The 22,720-nt window shown below is 42.3% G+C and overlaps 1 protein-coding gene across 19 annotated transcripts in view; it reads left to right on the top strand.

The window, feature by feature from the left end:
- The window catches only part of CABCOCO1 (ciliary associated calcium binding coiled-coil 1), a 393,177-nt gene that overhangs the window by 242,802 nt on the left and 127,655 nt on the right, over nt 1–22,720 (top strand). For 16 of the 19 annotated variants that reach the window (XR_012646277.1, XR_012646280.1, XR_012646279.1 and 13 more), the window contains exons 1-4: nt 1,009–1,138; nt 7,546–7,655; nt 12,957–13,126; nt 19,360–19,504. Coding sequence is in view for 14 of the 19 variants with exons in the window: in XM_075000159.1 (XP_074856260.1) it covers nt 1,103–1,138; nt 7,546–7,655; nt 12,957–13,126; nt 19,360–19,504 (461 nt within the window). In the remaining 5 variants the exon portion in view is untranslated. Of the gene's footprint in view, nt 1,139–1,334; nt 1,625–6,207; nt 6,273–7,545; nt 7,656–12,956; nt 13,127–19,359; nt 19,505–22,720 lie in introns of those variants that run through there. The other 3 variants (XM_075000163.1, XM_075000162.1, XM_075000165.1) reach the window with 3 other exon arrangements.

Consider the following 22,720-nt stretch of genomic DNA (forward strand, 5'->3'; position numbering starts at 1 on the left):
TTTCCCGACCACACAATCACCATTGGAGACATGGAGATGCCTATAATTCTGGGTGACCCAGCTTACCCCTTGCTCCCTGGCCTCATGAAGCCATACACAGGCAGCCTGGGCTGCAGTGAAGAGCAGTTCAACTACAGGTTGAGCAAGTGCAAAATAGTAGTAGAATGTCCATTTGGCTGTTTCAAAGCCAGGTTCAGGAGCCTCCTGACTTGGTTAGACCTCTGCAAAAACAACATTTCCGTTGTGGATGCAGCCTGCTGTGTGCTTCATAATTTATGGGAGAGCAAGGGAGAAAATTTCACATCAGGCTGTAGGGCTGAGGCAGATCAACTGGCCAGTAATTATGAGCAACTGGACACCAGGGCAATTAGGAGAGCACAGCAAGGGGATCACATGGGGCGGTGGAGTGGGGTTGTCACACTTGGAGGCTGGACAGTGCTAGGGGTCACATGTGGCAGTGGGGTGGAGTGGGGGGTCACCCACAGGTTGGGCAGGGCTGGGGATCACGTGCGGCAGTGGGGTGGAGTGGGGGGTCACACACAGGTTGGGTAGTGCTAGGGGGTCATATGCAGCAGTGGGGTGGAGTGGGGGGTCACACACTGAGGTTGGGCAGTGCTGGGGGTCACATGCAGCAGTGGGGTGGAGTGGGGGGGTCACCCACAGGTTGGGCAGGGCTGGGGATCACGTGCGGCAGTGGGGTGGAGTGGGGTGTCACACACAGGTTGGGCAGGGCTGGGGATCACGTGCGGCAGTGGGGTGGAGTGGGGGGTCACACAGGTTGGGTAGTGCTAGGGGGTCATATGCAGCAGTGGGGTGGAGTGGGGGGGGTCACACATGGAGACTGGGCAATGCTGGGGGTTGGGGTGGAGTGGGGGTGTCACACGAAGGCTGGGTGGTGCTGGGGGTCACGTGGGGTAGAGTGGGAGAGTCACACGGAGTCTGGGCGGTGCTGGGCGTCACGCGGGGCGGTGGGGTGGAGTGGAGTGGGCGGACACACACACGGTGACCGGGCGGTGCTGCGGCTCCTAGAGCTCTGCCCCGGCTCTAGCCCCGCCCCCGCGCCTCCCAGGGCAACGGGGAGACGCGCGGCCGGCTGGCGGGCATGGCGGCCGAGCGGAAGGAGACGGAGACCAGGCAGGTACTGACTGCGCGCCCGCGGCTCCCACGCTCCGGGGGGTGTGAGGCGGGGCCAGGGCCGGCTCGCCGTTGCACCCCCAGGCCCGTTGCACTCTTCTGGCCATCTAGCCCAGGCCTCGGGAAGAAGGGCAGGGGGCTGCCCCCCCCTTCAGCTGCTCAGTGTGAGCAGCTGATCGGCCGGCGGGGTCCGCTGCTTTGGGCACGTGGTCTGTCTACGAGCCAGAAGCTGTTGATCTGAAATCCTGAAAGGTGATTTGTTCTTCCGTGAGCCGCCCCCAAGGGAGGCCGTGGGTGACCCTACTGCAGGGGCTGGTGGAAATGGACGTGGTATGCACGTGGACAGTCTTGTAATAGTCACAACGAGAAGGAGAGTTTGAGAGCAACACACACAAGTTGAGACCCCCTGCCGAAAACTTTAAAAAAAAACAGCTGAGGGCGTTAGCAGACAGCTCTGTTATTGTCTCGTTAAAAGTCAGGGAGTGGGTAGGTAAGGTTAAGGGTAATGTGCTGGGATGAAGTAACTTGCTTCATACTTAGGAATAATTGGTTCTTATTATGTGGACTGTAACATTTATGTATTTAGACTTGGAGTTAAATTCTTGCGGATTTGTAAATTAGGTGATAAATGCATCTATTATCATTACTCATCACCATTAATTTGTTTTTAAACAAAGTTTTTGTAATGCGTTATTATTGTATCCAAAGTGCAAACAAATTTCTTCATGCAGATGTTTCTTGGTTTATTCATTCTGAGAGACGTCTTAATTATTAAAATGTCATTGTTTGTCTGAAGGAAATGTACGCAGTATACAACTTTACAACACTTTTATAAAGAGTTTAGAATAAGCCTATTCACATAGTCTATTTTTATTTGCAGTTTCTGTAATCTTTTGCTCACATTTATTAGTTTCTGGTACTGTATTTTAGATTGTTTATAGGATATATTGTCGTCTCAAGATTTCTACTGATTACTAACTTGGTAAAGTTGTGCATTCTGTATTAAATTACATAAGTTTCTGGTTGTGACTCAGTCTATTTGTTAAGTATCAGAGGGCTAGCCGTGTTAGTCTGGATCTGTAACAGCAACGAAGGGTCCTGTGGCACCTTATAGACTAACAGAAAAGTTTTGAGCATGAGCTTTAGTGAGCACAGACTCACTTCATCAGTCTATTTGTTGTTCATGTACTTGACATAAAACAGGATTCAAGGCTGTTGTTTTTGATGTTTTATCTGCAGGATCTTAGGAAACACTTGTTTTAGATTAAGCAGTCTTAATCATTTGGTCTTTTAAAAAACAAGCATTTATATATTATTGTTGGAGAAGAAGTAATATCTGAATCATAAACATGGCAACATATAGTATAAACTGTTGTGGTCTTAATTTTCCATTTAGTATATTACTGAGTTATCATTCGTTGTTTTAAGACCTGCAGATTGTGTAGTCACATTAAAAGTTTAATGTCAGTGCAAATACGTGCTGATCCAGAATCTTCTTTAAATTTTAATTGTTGCATCTCAAAAAAGTGTTTTTTTTTTAGTAAAAGGACACAAGTGCTTCTGATATTTTCTGTTTTAATGCACACCAAACATATGAGAGCTTTCATTCTTAGATTATAAGCTTTGTCCTTTGCATGTGACACATCTGTTTTTTCTCTTTTGAATGCAATTTAAATTAACATGACTATTTTTGTTTTCTTCATTATTTATGTTACATCAACAGAAGTACAGTGATTAAAAATAGTGACTGTTGATTTTTAATTTTCCAGTGATGGAGTGAACATCTGAAGTGCTCTTAAAGAATTTGCGCTTAAAGAATTTGCCCTTAAAGAAATAAAAGTCAGGACTTTTTATCTGAACTGTTCCATGTAGACAGTTTGTATTTAAAATATTTCATAGTTAATTTGATAATGAAATGCCTATAAGGTAATAATAAGTGGATCGGACATTTTATATGGAAGTTTGGCCCCCATATTATCCGTAGTCATACCTGCCTGACCACCCTTATATGTTACTGTTTGTAGGAAGATCTCAAGTTTCTATACACTTAAGTTACTTCATTTGATCTGAGGTAACTGACGGGTCTATTTGTTTATTAACATATTTAAAAAAAAAATCATGTGTGCCAAAAAGACCAGAGGAATACTTTTTATTGTAGTTTCCTACCCATGTTAATAAATAAATATGTTTGAGCGGTACAAAGACTTATACATTTGCTTTTCTCTGCCTCCTTTGAGGGACATAGTTCAGTTTTCTTAGAGGATATCATATCAGCAGTAATTTTCTTTGATGTGCCTGATGGAGCTGCCAGTTGGGGGAGAGAGAGAGACAGCAAGAACCTCTCTGGTAGGAGAGCAACGAAGGGTCCTGTGGCACCTTATAGACTAACAGAAAAGTTTTGAGCATGAGCTTTCGTGCCACAGGACCCTTCGTTTCTGTTACAGATCCAGACTAACACGGCTACCCCTCCGGTATCTGGTAGGACAGTGTACTTTTTAAGCCACCGTTAGCTTAGGAGTTGGAGCTTTTTGATAGTTAACCATATGATGGTCCTGCAAACATTTTTTCTTTTGAGCCTGATGGAAGTTTAGCTTGGGGAATTCCAGAAATACAGAATTCCTCCATCTTTTTTGCAGTCTTATTGGGGTTTCCACCTTACGCTGTTGTGACAAAAGACACCAAAGCTACATCTACACTACAGTGTGCTTTCAAAAGGTGATCATTTGGAAGATACCTTCTGGACGATCACTTTTCAAAAGACACAAAACACAGAGAGCCTATGATCTGATCTTTTGAAAGATTGCTCTGCTCTTCCAAAAGAGAGCATCTACCCAGCTGCAAGCGCCCTTTCAAAAGAATGGAGCAGAAGAACGCTGTGGATGAGGTTGCATGGTGGACAAGCCCTTCCAGGGCCCACAAACAGCTGCTCCCTTAAAGAGCCCCTACCAAACACCCCCTCCCTGGACACACTGAGGCATGCAGAGCTTCCACATGCCCCACACTGCCCGTGCCTGGATCTGAGGGCTACCCACATCCAATGGATCCTGAGCAGCAGCTTCTGGCAGTGGAGATGCCTGTCCTGAGCACCATGGTCAGCCACCTGGCCCATGTGGTCATGGCCACCCTCCACTTCCTACTTGGGGCAAGCCCCCCAACTGGGGCCCAGGAGCCCCCCCCTCACCCCGTATCCTGCTAGAGCCGTCCCTGACTACCCCGGCAGCACGAACTGATGGGAGTGGCTGGTGATGGAGGACTTGGATGATGCCAGGAAGCTCCAGAATTTCCTCATGAGCGAACAGACCTGCCAGCAGCTTTGCTCCTGGCTTGCCCCCACCCTGTGACACTGGGATATGTACATGTGGCTCTCCCTCCCCATCAAAAAGAAGGTTGCCATCACTGTTTGGAAGCTGGCCACCTGAATAGCTACTGGCACATGAGGCATCAATTCGGGGTGGGCAAGGCCACTGTAGCGGCTGTCCTTATGGAGGACATGCTTGGGTCGCACACCTGCCACAGAGGGGCTCTAGGGAAAGGGCAACCCTTGGTGGCGGGGATCATGGATGAGGGGGGGCCAGGCAGGGGCAGAGGGTGGTGGCTGGGCACACCACCATCACGCCCTCTAGAGAGTGCATGCAAAGATCATAGAACCTCGCTGCCATTGGCTGGGCTGTCTTCCTGTGCCAGTTGGCTTGTGCGATTGAGGACTCCTCTTTCAAAATAGCAGCCTGTGGTGCATCTACACACGTTTTCTTTTGAAAGGAGCTGCTCTTCTCGACCTGGGATGGGAGGAGCACGTTCTAAAGGGGTATCGCATTCTTTTGTTTTACTTTTGAAAGTGCACATTTTGTGTGTACACGTTCTGCATGTTCTTTTGAAAGTGCCCTGGTTTTAGATTTATCTTTCAGAAGACCATGCTAGTGTAGATGCAGCTCAAGTCTTTCTGAATGCAGTATTTCAGTGGCAGAAGGGTGCTATATATTCAATAAAGCTAAATAATTCTTTCAAGGTAGACAAAACGTTAAATTACAAATGATATAATAGTGATGTTTTAAATTATGCAAAATTTAATATGCTATTTATTCTCAATCAGTTGTAGGCTTATTAGTTATTCACCAATGCTCTTAATTTGTAATGGGCCATGTATTCTTCTTTATCAGGACTGATGTTGATATGTTGTGGATGATTGTATATGTTGACTGTACAAACTTGTACAGCTGCAGGAATTACAGCTGAAACACTTGGGTGGAGAGAAATCTGTTACAAATGCATCTTGCACTCTTTATATGTGTGCTTGTAGAATTTGAAATATTTTAAAATTTGGAACTTAATTGCTGTGTTTAGGTAATTTAAGTTTATATTAGGTTTAAGCCACTGATGCCAGTTTATAGTGTTATATTATTATATTTATTAAACCTGTAAAATCATATTAAATGTTTATTGTATAAAATTGTATAAATAGACATTACAGTAGCTTATGCATTTGTTTCTCTGAGAGAGATTGTTATTAAACTGCATTTCACAAATGCAGGTAGCACTGCACAGCCATTCTTTCAGCCTTGTTATTGTTGCAAAGGAATTGAAGGGCTGTGCTGTTCTCTGACAATACTGGTAATATGTTAGCATCGTTTCTAAGTATGATTTTATTTTCAGTAATTATAAAATGGTAGTATATTGAACTACTTGTTTATTTTCTTAACCTATGCAGCCTCCATCTCATAATCTACACCCTATTGTACTCTAAGTAATAATGTTATGAAGCATATCATTAAAAATAAAAGCTATTTTCTATTCTATTATTTGTGTCAGAGGGAAGTGTTATTTTCTTCATTGCTTTGATGCTGATTAATTGTTTCAAAACACTAGTTTGGGTCAATATTATTACCGCTGGAGACGGTATAAAATGAAAAGCTAAAAAGGATATCAACTATAATACGTATAAAAATAGACTAGCACATAACCAGCAAATATTAGTGTGTCTAATAGATCTTGGTACTCATTCCTTCTTGCATCCCTGTTTTCTGCAGTCATAATCAGCTGCCCAGCTACACCATCTTCAAGGTGGTGGAAGTGACACTACAAAGCTGCTATAATCCTTTGTCCCGTTTTATGGACATTCTGCAGTCCCTCTCGGGCTACAGGTAGAATTAGCCAATTACCAGTCTAAATTGTTCTCACGCTGCTTTGAAGTATGAATGCCAGTGATGCTGAGCCACTTTTGGATACCAACTTCCATTTCTTTGTGCATGTACCTGAGCACAAACCTTATTTTGGGAGCTTAATAGCACTATATAGAAGTTAGTGAAAAAATGCTGATAGTTTTCAGTGGTATGCAATTGAATCCTAGGAGAATAGAAAATATTCACAGTTCATGTTGTTGTCATCCTGCTAACACTTTCTTTTTCTTCAGTACAGAAATATCCACAAATTATTAGTTGATAAATGTTCATTTTCCACAGCAATTCTGTTTTAAAACCTGGTAATGATACAGGTTTCATTTTATAGTTCTTTGAAATCTCACAGCAAGATTGAATCACAGTTACTGAATGATGCTAAACACAGGTAGATGTTGTCTAAGCTTGTGTATGAACGTTGTTCATCTGCACCAATTGCTTGAACTCATTAGCAGCAGCAGGACATTTTAGTATTGTAGGCTAGTCAGTAGACAAATGTCAGTCAGTGACAGCGATTTCATAACTTTTCTTGACATCTTGTTTTATTACTTAACTATTGTAACAACACATTTTTACTTGCTTACTGATTAACTTTTTAAATTCTTACTGCAGTGTATTATATAATCCAATCAAGTATTTGCCTTGACTTTAGAAGTCTACTGCATTGTTAATTCAAGGTCTGTTTATAGTCCATTATCTACATGTCCTGCTTTGTGGTATTATTCTAAATGAGTATTTTTATGTACAACACAAATGGAAAAAATTACTCTCTGCATTTTATACATTTTATTGGGATAAGTAATTACATAATTTAGATCACAATACACTTTTTGTTTTGTTTGTTTTACAATTAGAAAATTGTTAGAAAATCAAGTATTTATTTTAATTACAGACAATTAAATTGTCTAAAATGAGTTTAATGGTTAACATTCTCCTGAGCTAAATAGGCAAAACTTAAACATTTGGTTTTCTGAGTACGGAGAAAATAGAATTGGTAGAAAATTGCGTGTGTTTGCATGCATGTGTAAAAGTTCTCCCCCCATTTTTTTAAGGTGAACAAATTAACTTCACACCTATCCCTAAACTCTGTTCCTGGATTCTATTGTTGCAGAAAATTACTCCTGCATTTCTGTTTTGATGATAGATGAATTATCATTGTACGTTCATTCTTTAAAGTTCTTTGTGATCAAAAGTGTTATAAATTAAATGAGTTTTAATACAATTTACTCTTTTCATGTAGGAGGAAAGCCAAGGTCAAGATACTGTAGCTGGAGAGACTATGACATGGAAGTTTCTTTCTCTTTCCCAGATTAGTGTTTTGTCAGAACAAAATATAGAAGGGGTTCAAAAGTAAGTATTGTACAACAAATACAGATAATGTTGGTGTTCGACTCAGTGAAAGAAAACTTATGTGGTTTATCAGTTTAGGGGTTTTGCTGACTTGTGATGTTCATAATTTGGTGTGGTGGACTTTCATAAAAGACTTATGTTAAATCAAACTCTGGAAGTTGTGGAAATTAGTGAACTTGCTACTATTTAGCTCATGCATTGTGATACTAATTCATGATTTTATTAAAATTAAAAATATCGTTTGTAAAAGGAATGAGTAACACTAGTAGTTTGCAAGACAATTATTTTTGTGTACACTCATCCCTTGTTTAACGACTCATTTACTTACGAGTACTCTCTAAAACGAGGGACATACACACTTACCTTTGTTCACTGTGCAAGTGAACTTCCCCGCTTATATGAGCCAGCCACCAGGTCCGTGATCGGGGGTGGGGAGATCCGCAGCCCCACGGCTGGCTCCACTCCAGTCGTGGGGTCCCTGGCTGGGGGGCAGGCAGATTTGCAGCCCCGGCTGACCCAGTCCCAACACTCCTACCGCCTGCCCCGCTCCCAACACCCATCCTGGCCTGGTCCCCGAGCCCCAGGCCCATTGCACCCTCCCAGGTACCACTGCTGCAGCCTAGAGGAACAAGCCACCACCTCCTGCCTTGGAGCCACCCTCAGGTTTTAATCCTCCCTCCTGCTCATGGCCCCAACTGCCCTCAGCCTTTAACTCTCTGCAACCCCGCCCTCAACCCAAGGTTCACTTACCTTTCAAAAACAGCGGCACATGTTGCCACTCTTTCCCCGAGTTAGGAGCACTAGAAACCAATCAGAGACTTTTACGTGGATTTTAATGGTACAGACGAGTACCCAGAGACCAGCTACTCCAAGATAGGCCCAAAAAAGCCAAGAACAGAACACCGCTGGTCATCACCTACAGCCCCCAACTCAAACCACTGCAGTGCATTATTAAAGACTTACAACCTACCCTTAATCAGGATGCCACACTCCAGAAGGCCCTGGGTGACATGCCTGTTCTCTCCTACAGACAACTTCCCAACCTTATGAGGCTTCTCACCCACAACCACGGTCTATACCACAGGAACACCACTCCTGGAACTTTTCCTTGCAACAAAGCCCATTGCCAACTTTGTCCCCATATCTATTCTGGAGATACCATAACTGGACCTAACCAGGTTATTCACAGAATCATGGGGACATTCTCACATTCCTCAGCTTAACATCATATATGCCATCATGTGCCAACAATGCTCAGATGCTTTGCGTATTGGACAGACTTCAAACTCTCTTAGACAAAGAATTAATGGGCACAAAACAGACATAAAAACACTCCTGATTCACAAACCTGTCAGTCAACACTTTAATGGAGTGAGCCATTCTGTTAGTGGCCTGAAAGTTTGCATCTTACTGAAGAGGAATTTTCACAACAGTTTGGAAAGAGAGGCTGCTGAACTCTTTCTTTTGTATTCAACTTCGACTCATTAATACGTGATTTGAACTGGGATGGGAATTTTCTACATCATTAGAGGGGCTCTTCAGCATAATTGGCTTTGTCTAATTCTTGACTCCCCTGCCCGCCTTCTGCCCCTTTACTCTCTGATTTGCTCACCTTGATCATTTTTTTTCTGATTTGTCCTCCTTGATTACCATTTTTGGTTCTCTGTGCCTTAAATATTGAGTCTGTTATGGTATGGCTATGATCTGAAGAAAAAGTGGGTCTCTCCCATGAAAGCTCATCACCTAATAAATTATTTTGTTACTCTTTAAAGTGCTTCTGGACTCCTTTTTTTTTTTTTAATTGTAATGATAGAAGTTATATAAATACTCTGTTTTTGCCAGTCATTCTTGTGTCAAATTGTTTGTCAGTCACATACATTGCAGAACATTGAAAAAGGTGAATATCAGAAAAACCTAGTTCTCCTTGAAATAACTTAGGGTGTGGAACCTACAGCCAGCATTGGGCCTGCAAGGCTCAGGCCTCTCTTTCCCCTTCCCCGCTCCAGAGGTGCAAGCCGGTGCAGGCACTCCAGTCGTGTGGAGGGAATCTTGAGCCTCATGCACCAGATCCAGGCAAGCAGGGGCCTGAACCAGCCAATGGACTGTGCCTGGTGGTGGGGAGAAAGCAGCTTCTGTGAGCTGTAGGAAACGACTCACCATGGACACCTCACTCCTGCCCCCATTGCTCTCATTGGCTGAATCTTAGCTAATAGGAGCAATTGAGGGTAGTGCTGACAGGGAGTGCTTTCCTGCCATTTGCAGAGCCACATGTGCCCCTCTGTCCCTGGAATTGCACCAAATAGGTGCCCTAACCCCCTGCCCCTACCCAGTCAGATTTCTGTGTCCCCAGCCCCTTCTGCACCCCCTTCCAGACATACCTTCCCATCTCAGGCTTGCTCCTGTACCCTCTTGACTATACATACCCTCACAAACACCCCTCCTGTACCCTCTCTCCTGCCTAGAAATTAATTATCTTCACCAATGTGTATTATGTTCATTATCATAAAAAGAAGTGTCATGTTATCATGCTTTTTGAGTCACGGTTTTGTGACAGCAACATCAGCTATGCTTCCAAGTGGAGCTGCAGCAAGGATCTTTTTGTAGATGGTGGAGTTGCAACAAAGCTTACTTTTGTGGTATTTTTCCTTTCTAGCCTTATTTTACTCTAAAACATCCCAAGAAAATCAAAAATGAGTCTCTTTAATTTTTAGCTTCCTTTTACTCAGTGATTTGTGAATTTTAGATCATCTCAGTGTTAACTGTTTCTTACATAGAAGAATTGACTTTGAGGTTCCACATCGCACCATAATGAACATAAGAACATAAGAACATAAGAATGGCCATACTGGGTCAGACCAAAGGTCCATCAAGCCCAGCATCCCATCTGCCGACGGTGGCCAATGCCAGGTGCCCCAGAGAAGGAGAACAGAAGACAAGTGATTTATCTCCTGCCATCCATCTCCTGCCCTTGTTATGAAGGCTAGGGCACCATACTTTATCCCTGGCTAATAGCCATTTATGGACCTGACCTGCAAAAATTTATCAAGCTCTTTTTTAAACCCTAATAGAGTCCTGGCCTTCACAGCCTCCTCGGGCAAGGAGTTCCACAGGTTGACTGTGCGCTGTGTGAAGAAAAATTTCCTTTTATTAGTTTTGAACCTACTACCCATCAATTTCATTTGGTGTCCCCTAGTTCTTGTATTATGGGAAAAGGTAAATAATTTTTCTATATTCACTTTCTCCACACCATTCATGATTTTATATACCTCTATCATATCGCCCCTCAATCGCCTCTTTTCCAAACTGAAAAGTCCCAGTCTCTCTAGCCTCTCCCCATATGGGACCCTTTCCAAGCCCCTAATCATCTTAGTTGCCCTTTTCTGAACCTTTTCTAATGCCAATATATCTTTTTTGAGGTGAGGAGACCACATCTGCACGCAGTACTCGAGATGTGGGCGTACCATAGTTTTATATAGGGGAAGTATGATATCTTTTGTCTTATTATCGATCCCTTTTTTAATAATTCCTAACATCCTATTTGCCTTACTAACTGCCGCTGCACACTGCGTGGATGTCTTCAGAGAACTATCCACTATAACTCCAAGATCCCTTTCCTGATCTGTCGTAGCTAAATTTGACCCCATCATGTAGTACGTGTAATTTGGGTTATTTTTTCCAACATGCATTACCTTACACTTACCCACATTAAATTTCATTTGCCATTTTGCTGCCCAATCACTCAGTTTGCTGAGATCTTTTTGTAGTTCTTCACAATCCCTTTTGCTTTTGACTGTCCTGAACAACTTGGTGTCATCTGCAAACTTTGCCACCTCACTGCTTACCTCATTTTCTAGATCATTGATGAACAAGTTGAACAGGATCGGTCCCAGGACTGAGCCCTGGGGAACACCACTAGTTACCCCCCTCCATTGTGAAAATTTACCATTTATTCCAACCCTTTGTTTTCTGTCTTTTAACCAATTCCCGATCCATGAAAGGACCTTTCCTCCTATCCCATGACCACCTAATTTACATAAAAGCCTTTGGTGTGGGACCGTGTCAAAGGCTTTCTGGAAATCTAGGTATATTATGTCCACTGGGTGCCCCTTGTCCGCATGTTTATTAACCCCTTCAAAGAATTCTAATAGATTAGACAGACACGACTTCCCTCTGCAGAAACCATGCTGACTTTTGCCCAACAATTCGTGCTCTTCTATGTGCCTTGCAATTTTACTCTTTACTAGTGTTTCTACTAATTTGCCTGGTACTGATGTTAAACTTATCGGTCTATAATTGCCAGGATCTCCTCTAGAGCCTTTTTTAAATATTGGTGTTATATTGGCCGTCTTCCAGTCATTTGGTACCAAAGTGGATTTAAAGGATAGGTTACAAACCACTGTTAATAACTCCGCAATTTCACATTTGAGTTCTTTCAGAACCCTTGGGTGAATGCCATCTGGTCCTGGAGACTTGTTACTATTCAGCTTATCAATTAATTCCAAAACCTCCTCTAATGTCACTTCAATCTGAGTGAGTTCCTCAGATTTGTCGCCTAAAAAGGCTGGCTCAGATTTAGGAACCTCTGTATCATCTTCAGCCGTGAAGACTGAAGCAAAGAAATCATTTAATCGCTCCGCAATGGCACTGTCTTCCTTGATCGCTCCTTTTATATCTTTATCATCCAAGGGCCCCACTGCTTTTTTAGCAGGCTTCCTGCTTCTAATGTATTTAAAAAACATTTTACTATTGTTTTTTGAATTTTTGGCTAGCTGTTCCTCAAACTCTTTTTTGGCTTTTCTTACTACATTATGACAGTTAATTTGGGAGTGTTTATGTTCCTTTCTATTTTCCTCACTAGGATTTGACTTCCACTTTTTAAAAGCTGCCCTTTTCTCTCTCACTGCCTTTTTAACATGGCTGTTTAGCCATGGTGGTTCTTTGTTAGGTCTCTTACTGTGTTTTTTTATTTGGGGTATACATTTAAGTTGGCAAGAAGCAAGAAGGGATACCCATGATCAGTAAAAATGTATGCAAATACACTCACTGATACACAGATGAAGTCAGTCATACCATTTTTACTTATTAAATGTAGTATTGTAACTCATGTTTTAGTATACTTAAATGATACTTGAAGAAACATGAAGAATAGGGGTTATGTTTCTGATTACATTTATGTTCACGGGACAAATAAGTTCTAAGTGATATACCTGAATCAGATGCCAGGAGTACATGGTTGCTATCTGACTAAATCAAACTTGTGGGACCTCTCACTTGATTTTATGCTTCATCTTTCTATCACAGAAAACTGGAAGAGTTTCTGAATTTCAAACAAATTAAAACATCTTTGAAGGAAGCTGTTTTACTAGATTATTATGTGTCGGGATTTTGGTGGGCTAAGGGGATGGACTTCACTCATCTACAGCTCTCAGAGTTTTTGGCTATCTTGAACTTCCAATTGGAAAATCTCAGCAGTAAGTATAATTCTTAAAATATTTATTTGAACAGAAACTTAGCCTGTTATCTAAATTAATTGTTTTAATGTAGTTGGCTAATAGAATAGAAGACATTTTTTAAAAAATTAAATGCATGAAAATTTTTTACCATACTATTACCTTGCAAAAAATTCTTGAATACAAGTAACTAGGACTTTTGCCAGAATGTATGTGCTTTGTAGTCAGGAAAATAATTCTTAGGAATTTCAGTTATTTTGATGCATAGTCTCCACCACATAATATGAATTAACTGTATTAAAATTTAATTAGCTTAATATGAATTAACTGTGCTAGTGAAACTACGGAGAAGAATGGAAGCATATCAAATGATCTTTCCCATGTATATTTGTGCATGTGTATTTAAAATACTGTGTACTATTCCCAGGACTGGTAGTGCTACCTGTTTGGGTTGCCTGACATTTCCCATTATAAAACCCTATTTTTAGTTGCTTAAAACAATGCCAAACTTTAACCATTTGGGTGCAATTTTCTATGCCAGGTGTCTGCCTCAGGCTGAAAATTTTTCTGGAAATTTCAGCTAAAACAGAGTGAGGTTGTGGAAGAACACTCTGGCCCATATTAAGATATCCTGGTGAACTTTTTTAAGAGCTGTAACACACACATGCTTTGAAGAAGGGATTTGAAATTTCGAAGGAGGATGGCCTGTGTATTAGGGGTATGTCTTCTCTGCTCTTGTGAAAATCTGCCGCTATTTGGCCTGGTGATAAGACTTTGGAAAAATAATTATTTACACATACGCTGTGGGGTTATTTTGTTTCTTAAGATTTTAGCAGCTAATTCTCTGAAGATTTTTTTTTCTCTAGTGGGCTTGTTCTATCACGGGGCTGAACAGGACTTGCCCAGAAGTAGCTATTCTGTTGCAAGCTCTACTTGGTTGAGACATCTGCTCTGAGGTGTGTCTCTCCAGAGATCTGAGTGACGCCCTATAGCTGCCTCATTCAAATGTAATTGGGACATGAGCTGGTCCTGGGAGGGGAAATTGGAATTAGGAGACTGGAATTGGAAACTGGTTGGAGAGGTTGTGAAACTGGGACAAGAGGCTGATTTTGGAGGATGAGCCCGAGAGCAGTTAGGAAGGAGACAGGGTCGGAAGCTAGGAAGAAGAAAGGGACCAAAAACCAATGCGTGGAGGTTGAAAGAGAGAACTTTAACTGGTTTGGCATAGAGGCTACTGGGGCAAGGAAGTGGGTGTAGAGGTGAACTCTAAGATTGTGTGAGAAGCTGGAGGAGGGAGATGGTCATGTGGGTTTAAGTTTTAAGTGTGTGCTGAATTCCAGTTGAATCAATGAGCACTTTCAGCTGTCCTTTAATATTCATCTTGCACTAAAATGGTTTGCTGCATGTAGCTGAACTTAAGCAAGCACATGCTTAAATACAGTGCTGAAACAGGGCCTGACAGAGTGTAAGTAGTGCTGCTTTGGATTGGTGTTTGGTTAGTTGTGCCTCAGTTAGAAGAGCGCTAATTCAGTAATGGTTAGTGTCTGCATCAGCAGACCTATTCAGACATTGGAGTATAGCTTGAAGATTTAACTAATTTACATCTTAACATTTACATTTCAGTCTCATTCGGATGTGATGGGAAGTAGAAAATATGGCCTTAGGCAGCATTGGGTTCTCAGATTTATTCCCTTTGCTTTCTTGAGCCCCTTCAACTGCTATTGAGGCTTGGTCTGTGTAGGAGATAAGGTTTCATTTAGCTGACGTTGGTTGATTTTTTTTTTTTTTTTTTTTTTTAAAGCAGTTGGCTCAGACAAGAGAGTCCTTTCCACTGGCTGTGGCTTGGTCTACACTAGGAGATTGGGGCTGCATCTACATTATGAGATAAATTCAAATTTATTAATGTTGATTTTGTAATTCTCGAATTTATAAGTTCGAGTTTGACCATCCTCACCTCCCCACATGCTCCTCACAAAGTTGACTTACTGCTGCCACACTCAATTGGCAAACGTTGATTGTTCCAGTAGTGCATTGTGGGAACTTATTGCACAATTCCCTCATCCCTGTAGCATTCTGGGTATGCTTGCTGGTCTTTGAGGTCATCTTCCCACATTGCATTTTCCTCATTCACCTCCCATGCTAAGCATAGATCTATTTTTTTCCTCTTGGAATGAAGGAAAAGTAGGGCGTCCACAGAGAAGGCAAAAAAGCTTACAGAAATGTCTGTCTTCTGTAGCTGAAGTCTCAACTGACCATCCACTGAGTGTCCCTCCTCCCATGATTGATCCAATCCTAGAAAATAGTACAGAGACCCATACTGTATTCTCAAAGTTAGAAGAAAGAGGATAGCAAAGTGTAGGAAAAAAAAGATTTTTGACTTTCTTGTTCATTACACGTACATTGCCAACATGAGTGATGGCCGTGAAATATCCCCGAAAAGCTTGAAGAATGAGAAGATAGGAAAGTTTTTCAAAAAAAGAGTTGCTGAGGGGAGAGTCTTTGGCTTTCCAGTGCACTATAAGGCTTCTGTGCAATGGCCATGTTCTCAACTGGCCATCCACTGAGTGTCCCCACTGCCATCATTGCATCTGATCACTGAAAATAATATAGAGGCCTGGACTGTATTCTCAACATTAGAAGAACAAGGATAGAAACGTCTAGGAAAAAAGATTTTTGACTTTCCCCTTCAGTACACAGATATTGCCAGCCTGGCAATATCTTCTCCGCCAGGGGAGACTTCCCCCCAGCAGCTGCAAGCCCTAGTCCCATGCTATGGGTGTGCAGGGTGGGGGCGGAGGGGTTCAGTGGAGGCCCAGTTGAAGTGGTCCCCCCGACTATCTTAGCTACTGGGGGATACTTCCCCCCCCCAGGGGCTGCAAGCCCCCGAATATCTTTCCTGCCGTTGGAGCCCTAAATGCGCACAAGCTGAGACGTCGTGCTGCCTGGCAGCATGGTCAGCACTGAATGTCAGACACGTCCTTTTATTGGGTCGGGGGCTACCCATGTGACGTGGCTGAGTGTGGAAAAGACCCTGACTGTGTGGTGCCTGTGGGAGAGGGACAGGGGTTTGCACACATGTAAACCACTGGGGAGAAGTTTCTCAATGTCTTATGCAAGCATGACTCCCACGACAGCCTTGTTGTCATGCAATGCAGCGGAGCAGCAGCTGGCGCCAGGCAGCACAGAAGAACACAAGTGTAGAGACTGGACCACAAACTCCCTGCAGAGGCTATTTGTAATGGGTAGATGCTCTCACAGTGCTATTTGCAAAGAAAAAAAGACATTTCTCAGGCCCTAATACAAACATGAGTCCACAGTCACAGGCTTCCTGGTCCTGCTTTGAACTTTACGGTCTTCTGTTACCTAATTTTGGTGCACCTAGAGAGTAGTGGCCAGAGTGGAGCACTGAGGGGCATTGTGGGTTACATACCAGCAACCTCTGGAGGCTAATAAATTCAATTTTAGGACATGGTACTTCCACACTGTCCTTTAATGAAACTTTTGAATTTAAGCTTGACATGCTACCAGTCAGGTACCTGTGATAGTGTCCTCTCCATATTAGTTCACCCTAAATCAAGCTAATGGTATTTAAAGTGAAGACAGTCATGTGGTAATATTGAGGTAACTGCCTAAAATTCAAATTTATCTTTTAGTGTCGATGCAGCCTAAGTCAAATTTAAGGGTCTAAGATCGGTTTTATAAACTATCAGTCTACTGCGCAGTGCTCAATAGGTCAATTTAAAGGGTCTCTAATGCTGATTTTTGTATTACTGACTCCCCACCAGAGTAACTCAAGAAGTCAAATTTGCAATGTCGAGCAATACAAGTGGAGACACTAGCATTATTAAAATCATTTTTATTAACCTTTAAACTGTACTGCAATGCTCCTCCAAGTGTCGTTTCTGGTCATCGCTCCACCTCTGCTGCTCTCCAAGTCAGCTGCAAGTAGGCGACAGGAATAAGTGGTCATCAGCCCAGGAATTTTGATTAGATTTTCTTTCCTCTCTGGCCTGCGTGGCAAGCAGACGTGTGGCTCGCGTCTCTGCAGTACACCTAGCACACCGTGTAGCCAGGAGTTCCCAGGATCACAAAAGAGATCTCCATCGGGGATCTTGGACCTCCTTTTGTACCAGGGGGAAGATGCTATTTTCAAACAGCTCAAACCCAGCAAAAGGAATGCTGATATTTATGGTAAAACATCGCAGGACGTAATTGAGAAAGGATACAAAGGGAAGCTCAGCAGTGCCACGTGAAGATCAAAGATCTGAGGCAGAGCTACAAGAAATGCAAGCAAGCCAACAGTCAGTCTGGGGCATCACCCCAGAAGTGCCGATACCACAAGGAACTTCACCCTATTCTGTGGGCAGATGCAACTTTTTCCCCCATAAGCCAACTCAATTCCTCTGTGAAGAGTGTTCCTGGAGATGATGATGAAGCATGTCCTGATGTGAAAGGGGTGTACAACAGCAGGGTCCATTCCAGTGTAGAAGTAGATCCTGAAAGTCAGGAGCTGTTTGTGAAGCTGAAGTCCATGGAGCCTATCCTTTTCACTCAGGAGGCAGCTTCAGAGGCAAACCTGGATCCTGAAGAGGGTTACTTAGTTTGGTAAGTGTGGTTTTTCTCCAACTGATAATATTATGTTGCTGTTATGTGGGATGGAGGTTCTTTACCCCTTTCCCTTGAAACAGCTTGTTACTATGCCTGGGGATGGAGCACCAGTCCTATTTGGACTTCTCACGAAAGGTCATAGATAGGCACTTTTTGATTCTCCTTACAAGATTTTTGGGGAGACCTGGCTGGTTCCTCCTTCCATGGTAAGACACCTTACCAAGCCAAGCAACCAGTAAGTGGTTTGGGATCATGGCACCACAGAGCATTCTTGAACATTTTCTAACATAGGATGAACAATCTTTCCTTATCCCTTTTTTTTATTCTGAATGCACAGGAAGTTTCATGAGTCACTAATGATTTTTTGCCTGTGACCTACCTAGTGAAGAGCAAAACTCATGCGTCTCCTGGAGCAGCCACTTTAAAATCCAGGTACTGCTTTAAGCAGCACGTGTTCCAGGCAACTCCCATACCCTCCCACAGTCTGGCGGGCAATCAGGCACACAGCACCTCCTCACTGCCCCTTCCCCAGTATTGCTTTAAAAATTTTTCCCCCATGAACTGAGGATAGCTTATCGTAGTGTTGAAGGTAAGCCTCAGCTGTAGAAGAGCTTAACATCATTCTGCTTGGATTCATGCATTCTTCAATCCTTAAGAGTCACCAGAGTGACCTGGCAGTTGCAATATGTTCTTTCATAGAGACGGACAGACGTTCTTTGTCACTATGGTCCTTGTTCTAAGTAAAGATAAAAATGTTGCAATTGCCATTCCAATGACATTAATATTTCTGAATTTATTTTATCAGGAAGGGACCTTGGTAAAAGACAAAGTGGGCCCTGTCCAACTGATAAGAAGTTGCCCCAAATGTGAAGGAAGAAGAAGTCCCAGATGGAATGTTGGAAAATTATTTTCATGTCGTGACAAAGGAAAAAACAGAACTCAGTGGCTGGAGAAAAATCATTATGGATGACAAGCATGAATGCAGCAACAACAGGGAAGACGTGGAGGATGAGGAAGAGAAAGGAGGGCAAAAATGGTCATCAGGCAAATGAAGCAGCGGATCTCACTGACAGTTAGGAACTGTTTTTAACACTTTCAATTTGATTACTTTTATAAGATTAGCTCTGCTGATATGTAGACTTTTAATTCTCATTAATTTTGAAAATAAACTCATGTTTTATTGATCTGGTCTGACTGGATAAATTTTTTTAAAAATTACTGACAACATGAAATGGCATCTGATTCTTATTCGTGGTTGCAATGAACAGTATCAAAAGTGCATAAGCAGGAGCAGGTACATATTGTTTGGATCCGTTACTGTACGTACTGTGCTTCTGAGAATAGAATCTGGCTCTGATTCTTTGTGCATGTAATTATGGTGGCAATGTCTGAGTAAATATATTGTTGCCTAAGAAATTAGTGTGTCATCTACTTTTGTCCTGACAAGACAAAGTGACCATCAGTGTATTGTGAAGGAGGGATAAGACTATTCTTATTTAAAAGAATAATGGAAATAAGCAATACAATTTGTCCAATTTTAAAAAAAATGCAGCTTTTCAAACTTTTAAAAAAAAGTCTCTGTGCCGTGCCAAGGAAACATCTGCCACATATATGTTTAGTTTTTGTTCTTCTGGATTGAATTGCAGCCAAACACATGACGCTAGAAGACAACATAAAAGAGCTTGCAAGAGCTATGGCTGGAATAGGCGAGTCTCATTCAGAAAAAAGTGGTGGCTTGGATTACTTCAGTGTTGATCAAGCCAAGGCTATAATCAGTTACTTGAAGAGCAGGTATTCTTTTTTCTTATATCAGTTATGTTTGTGTTCTAGTAGTTCAGTACTATAAAGGATCTGCCAATAAAAAGTGTTGTTTAATTTAACATAATCAAACTTTGCCAAAAAATCATACACACACTAAACTAATCCTCCTGTCCCTCCTCTTCCGCTTCCCTGGGTTGGAAAAAAAAAGAGGGGGGGCAAAAAACCTAAAGCAAAACATTTACTTAAATAATAAGGATCTTGTCTCAAATGAGAAAAGCCAATAACATCAAAGTTTAGGCTAACACTCTTGATATTGGTGTTCAAGAGTCTCTATTCTTCAGCTGGGCAACAGGAAGTTGTTTTTTTTTTTCCATAAGGTATGGAGAGGGGAGGAAAGGGCAGAGTGTTATAAATTGAATATTTTTAGGCTGTAGCCCAGCAAAGCACTAGATTGTGCATGTAACTTCAAGCCAGTGAGTAGTCCAATTGATTTCAGTGGAACTGCTTGTGTTTAAAGTTACGTATTTATTTAAATACTATACTGGCTCATGGCCATGATCAGTAAATATTAGTCCTTATCGGACACACAAGGTGAGTTAGGTAATATCTTTTATTGGATCAGCTCCTGTCAGTGAAATGTAAGCATTGAGTTACAAAGGTCGTCTTCATATTTATGGACTTAAGAAGTTTTCATAGCTTGAAAACTTGTCTCTCTCACCAGCAGAAATTTGTTCAATAAAAGATGTTACCTCATCCATCTTATGTCTCAGTATCCTGGGACAGGCATGATTCTAACGCTGCAAACATTGAAAATATTTTGTGTTTTAACATAGATTACACTAAAAAACAATTTGGGAGCTCACGAATAGATTCGGGAATTCCATAGCATTTTATGCACAATGAATGTACAATGAAAATCATTAACAAAATCATTCTGACAATCTGCCTTCCAGAGTGCTCCTGGCACACTGCAAAATTAGCTGCCCCTTTCTTTGGGCTAGATCAGAGTGTTATGATCTAAACCTAAAGTATTTATGAATGTTATAATTTTTTAACTTGGTTTTTCTTTCTAACACTTTCATTTGTTTTATGGAACAAAGGTTTTTTTCTTTGAAAGACCACAAAGACTCTTTAGTAACTATGTTTTTAGACTGATCAGGTCCACGTAGTTTGTAGTGTTTTGACCTCTGAGACCTTAGACCTAGTCTTCTATTGAAATCTTAACTTTAATGTGTGTCGGATCAGGTCCTGTAACTTTACCAGCGGAATGTTACTCTGGGTAATGATTTATCTGGGTGTTAATCAAGTTTGTGCATGAATATAAAATATCCTTCCCAAATTGCTGAAAAAAGCGTTTATTTCAGACATTTGTGTTTTTAATAAATGTTTTAAAAAGGGTACATGTAAGCTTTGAAGCCATTTTCAGATTATAAAAACACCCCCTAAATATTGCTACCTTTTAATACATTTTCCTATCTTTCTTTTACTTGTTTAATTTTTAAATGATAAGTCTGTAATTATTTTCTTCTCAAAGGGAATAAGCTGTTTCAGTTCACACAGTCAGAGACTCTCTCAGCTGGTGGGCACAGCCACAGAATGTATGCAAAGGGGTTCCCTTCCAGAGACCCTCACCAACTATGATGATTACGATGGACGGATCCCTGCTAGGCTGAGGTGCCCACCTAAGGGGCCAAGTCGTTCTGGGCAGGTGGTCAACAGATGAATGGCTCAGGCAAATCCGCCTCCTAGAGGTCAGAGCAGTACGGTATCCAGGCATGAACTTCTCCATGTAAGAACATAAGAACAGCCATACCGGGTCAGACCAAAGGTCCATCTAGCCCAGTATGCTGTCTGCCGACAGTAGCCAATGCCTGGTGCGCTAGAGGAGGTGAACTGAAGACAATGAGTAAGCGATTTGTCTCCTGACATCCATCTCCTGCCTTTGACAAAAGGCTAGGCACCATACCTTACCCCTTGCTAATAGCCATCTATGGACCTAACCTCCAAATATTTATCGAGCTCTTTTTTAAACTCTGTTAGAGTCCTGGCCTTCACAGCGTCCTCTGGTAAGGAGTTCCATAGGTTGACTGTGCGCTGTGTGAAGAAAAACTTTCTTTTATTAGTTTTGAACCTGCTACCCATTAATTAAATGTAGGTCACCAACAACACAGTGTGCATCATTAGGGACAATACAGCAACAACTACATCAACAAACAGGCGGAATATGCTCTTGCCAACTCTGGCAAGAAGCAGTGCAACTGTGGGAGTGGTGTATCCCTCGACAAACCCACCTTGTGGCGGCCTACATACTGGGAAGTGAGAATTTATTTGCAGATGACCTCATCCGCAATTTCCCTCTCGATCACGAGTGAGAAATCAACAGATGCACCCTCTTCCCTGTCTTCTGCAAATGAGGGTGCCCAGATGTGGATCTGTTTTTACAACTGCCAACACATGCTGCCTCCACTGTTGCTCCAGACAGGGGATTAGGCCGCAATTCATTGGGGGATGCATTCAACATCCTATGGAATGCACCTTTAACGTGTGCATTCCTGCTGATTCGTCTCATTCAGAGGGTTGTAATCAAGATAAAGCAGGATAGGACTTGGGTCATACTACTAGCACCCAGATGGCCCAGACAGACCTGGTTCTCTGAACTTCTTCATCTGTCCGAACGTCCCCCAGGCTGTCCAGCTGCCTCCCTCCCATCTGCTCGCTATTAACCCAACAGAATGGGTCCATTCACCACCCAGCCATTGACTACCTTCACCTCCATGTGTGGTTACTGGTTAGCTGACAGATTCAGAGCTGCATTGCCCACCTCAGGTCCAAATGATCCTCAAAAACAGGTGGCAACCTGCAACAAGAAAGACTTACTCACAAAAATGGCAGTGCTTCATAGCATGATGCCTCTCCCAACCATATGACTCCATACGTGCGAGGATCCCACATATACTCACTTAAGCTACTTCACCTTTTATCAAACAAATCTATCCATCAGCATGAATAGGGTCCACCTGGCAGCCATGTGGGGTTTCCACCTGCCTATCCAAGACCACGCAGTCTTCTCCCACCTCTTGGCCAAGTGATTGCTTATGGGCTTCCACAATGATCCCTCAAATTAAAGACCTGAAACCTGCATGGGACCTCAGTTTGGTCCTTGGGACCCTAGCCGTCAAACCCTTTGAGCCAATAGCCACCAGTTCTCTGATGCACTTGTCCATGAAAGTGGCTTTCCTTGTGGCA

Source organism: Carettochelys insculpta, chromosome 7 (assembly GCF_033958435.1).
Source record: "Carettochelys insculpta isolate YL-2023 chromosome 7, ASM3395843v1, whole genome shotgun sequence".
Lineage (NCBI taxonomy): Eukaryota > Metazoa > Chordata > Testudines > Carettochelyidae > Carettochelys > Carettochelys insculpta.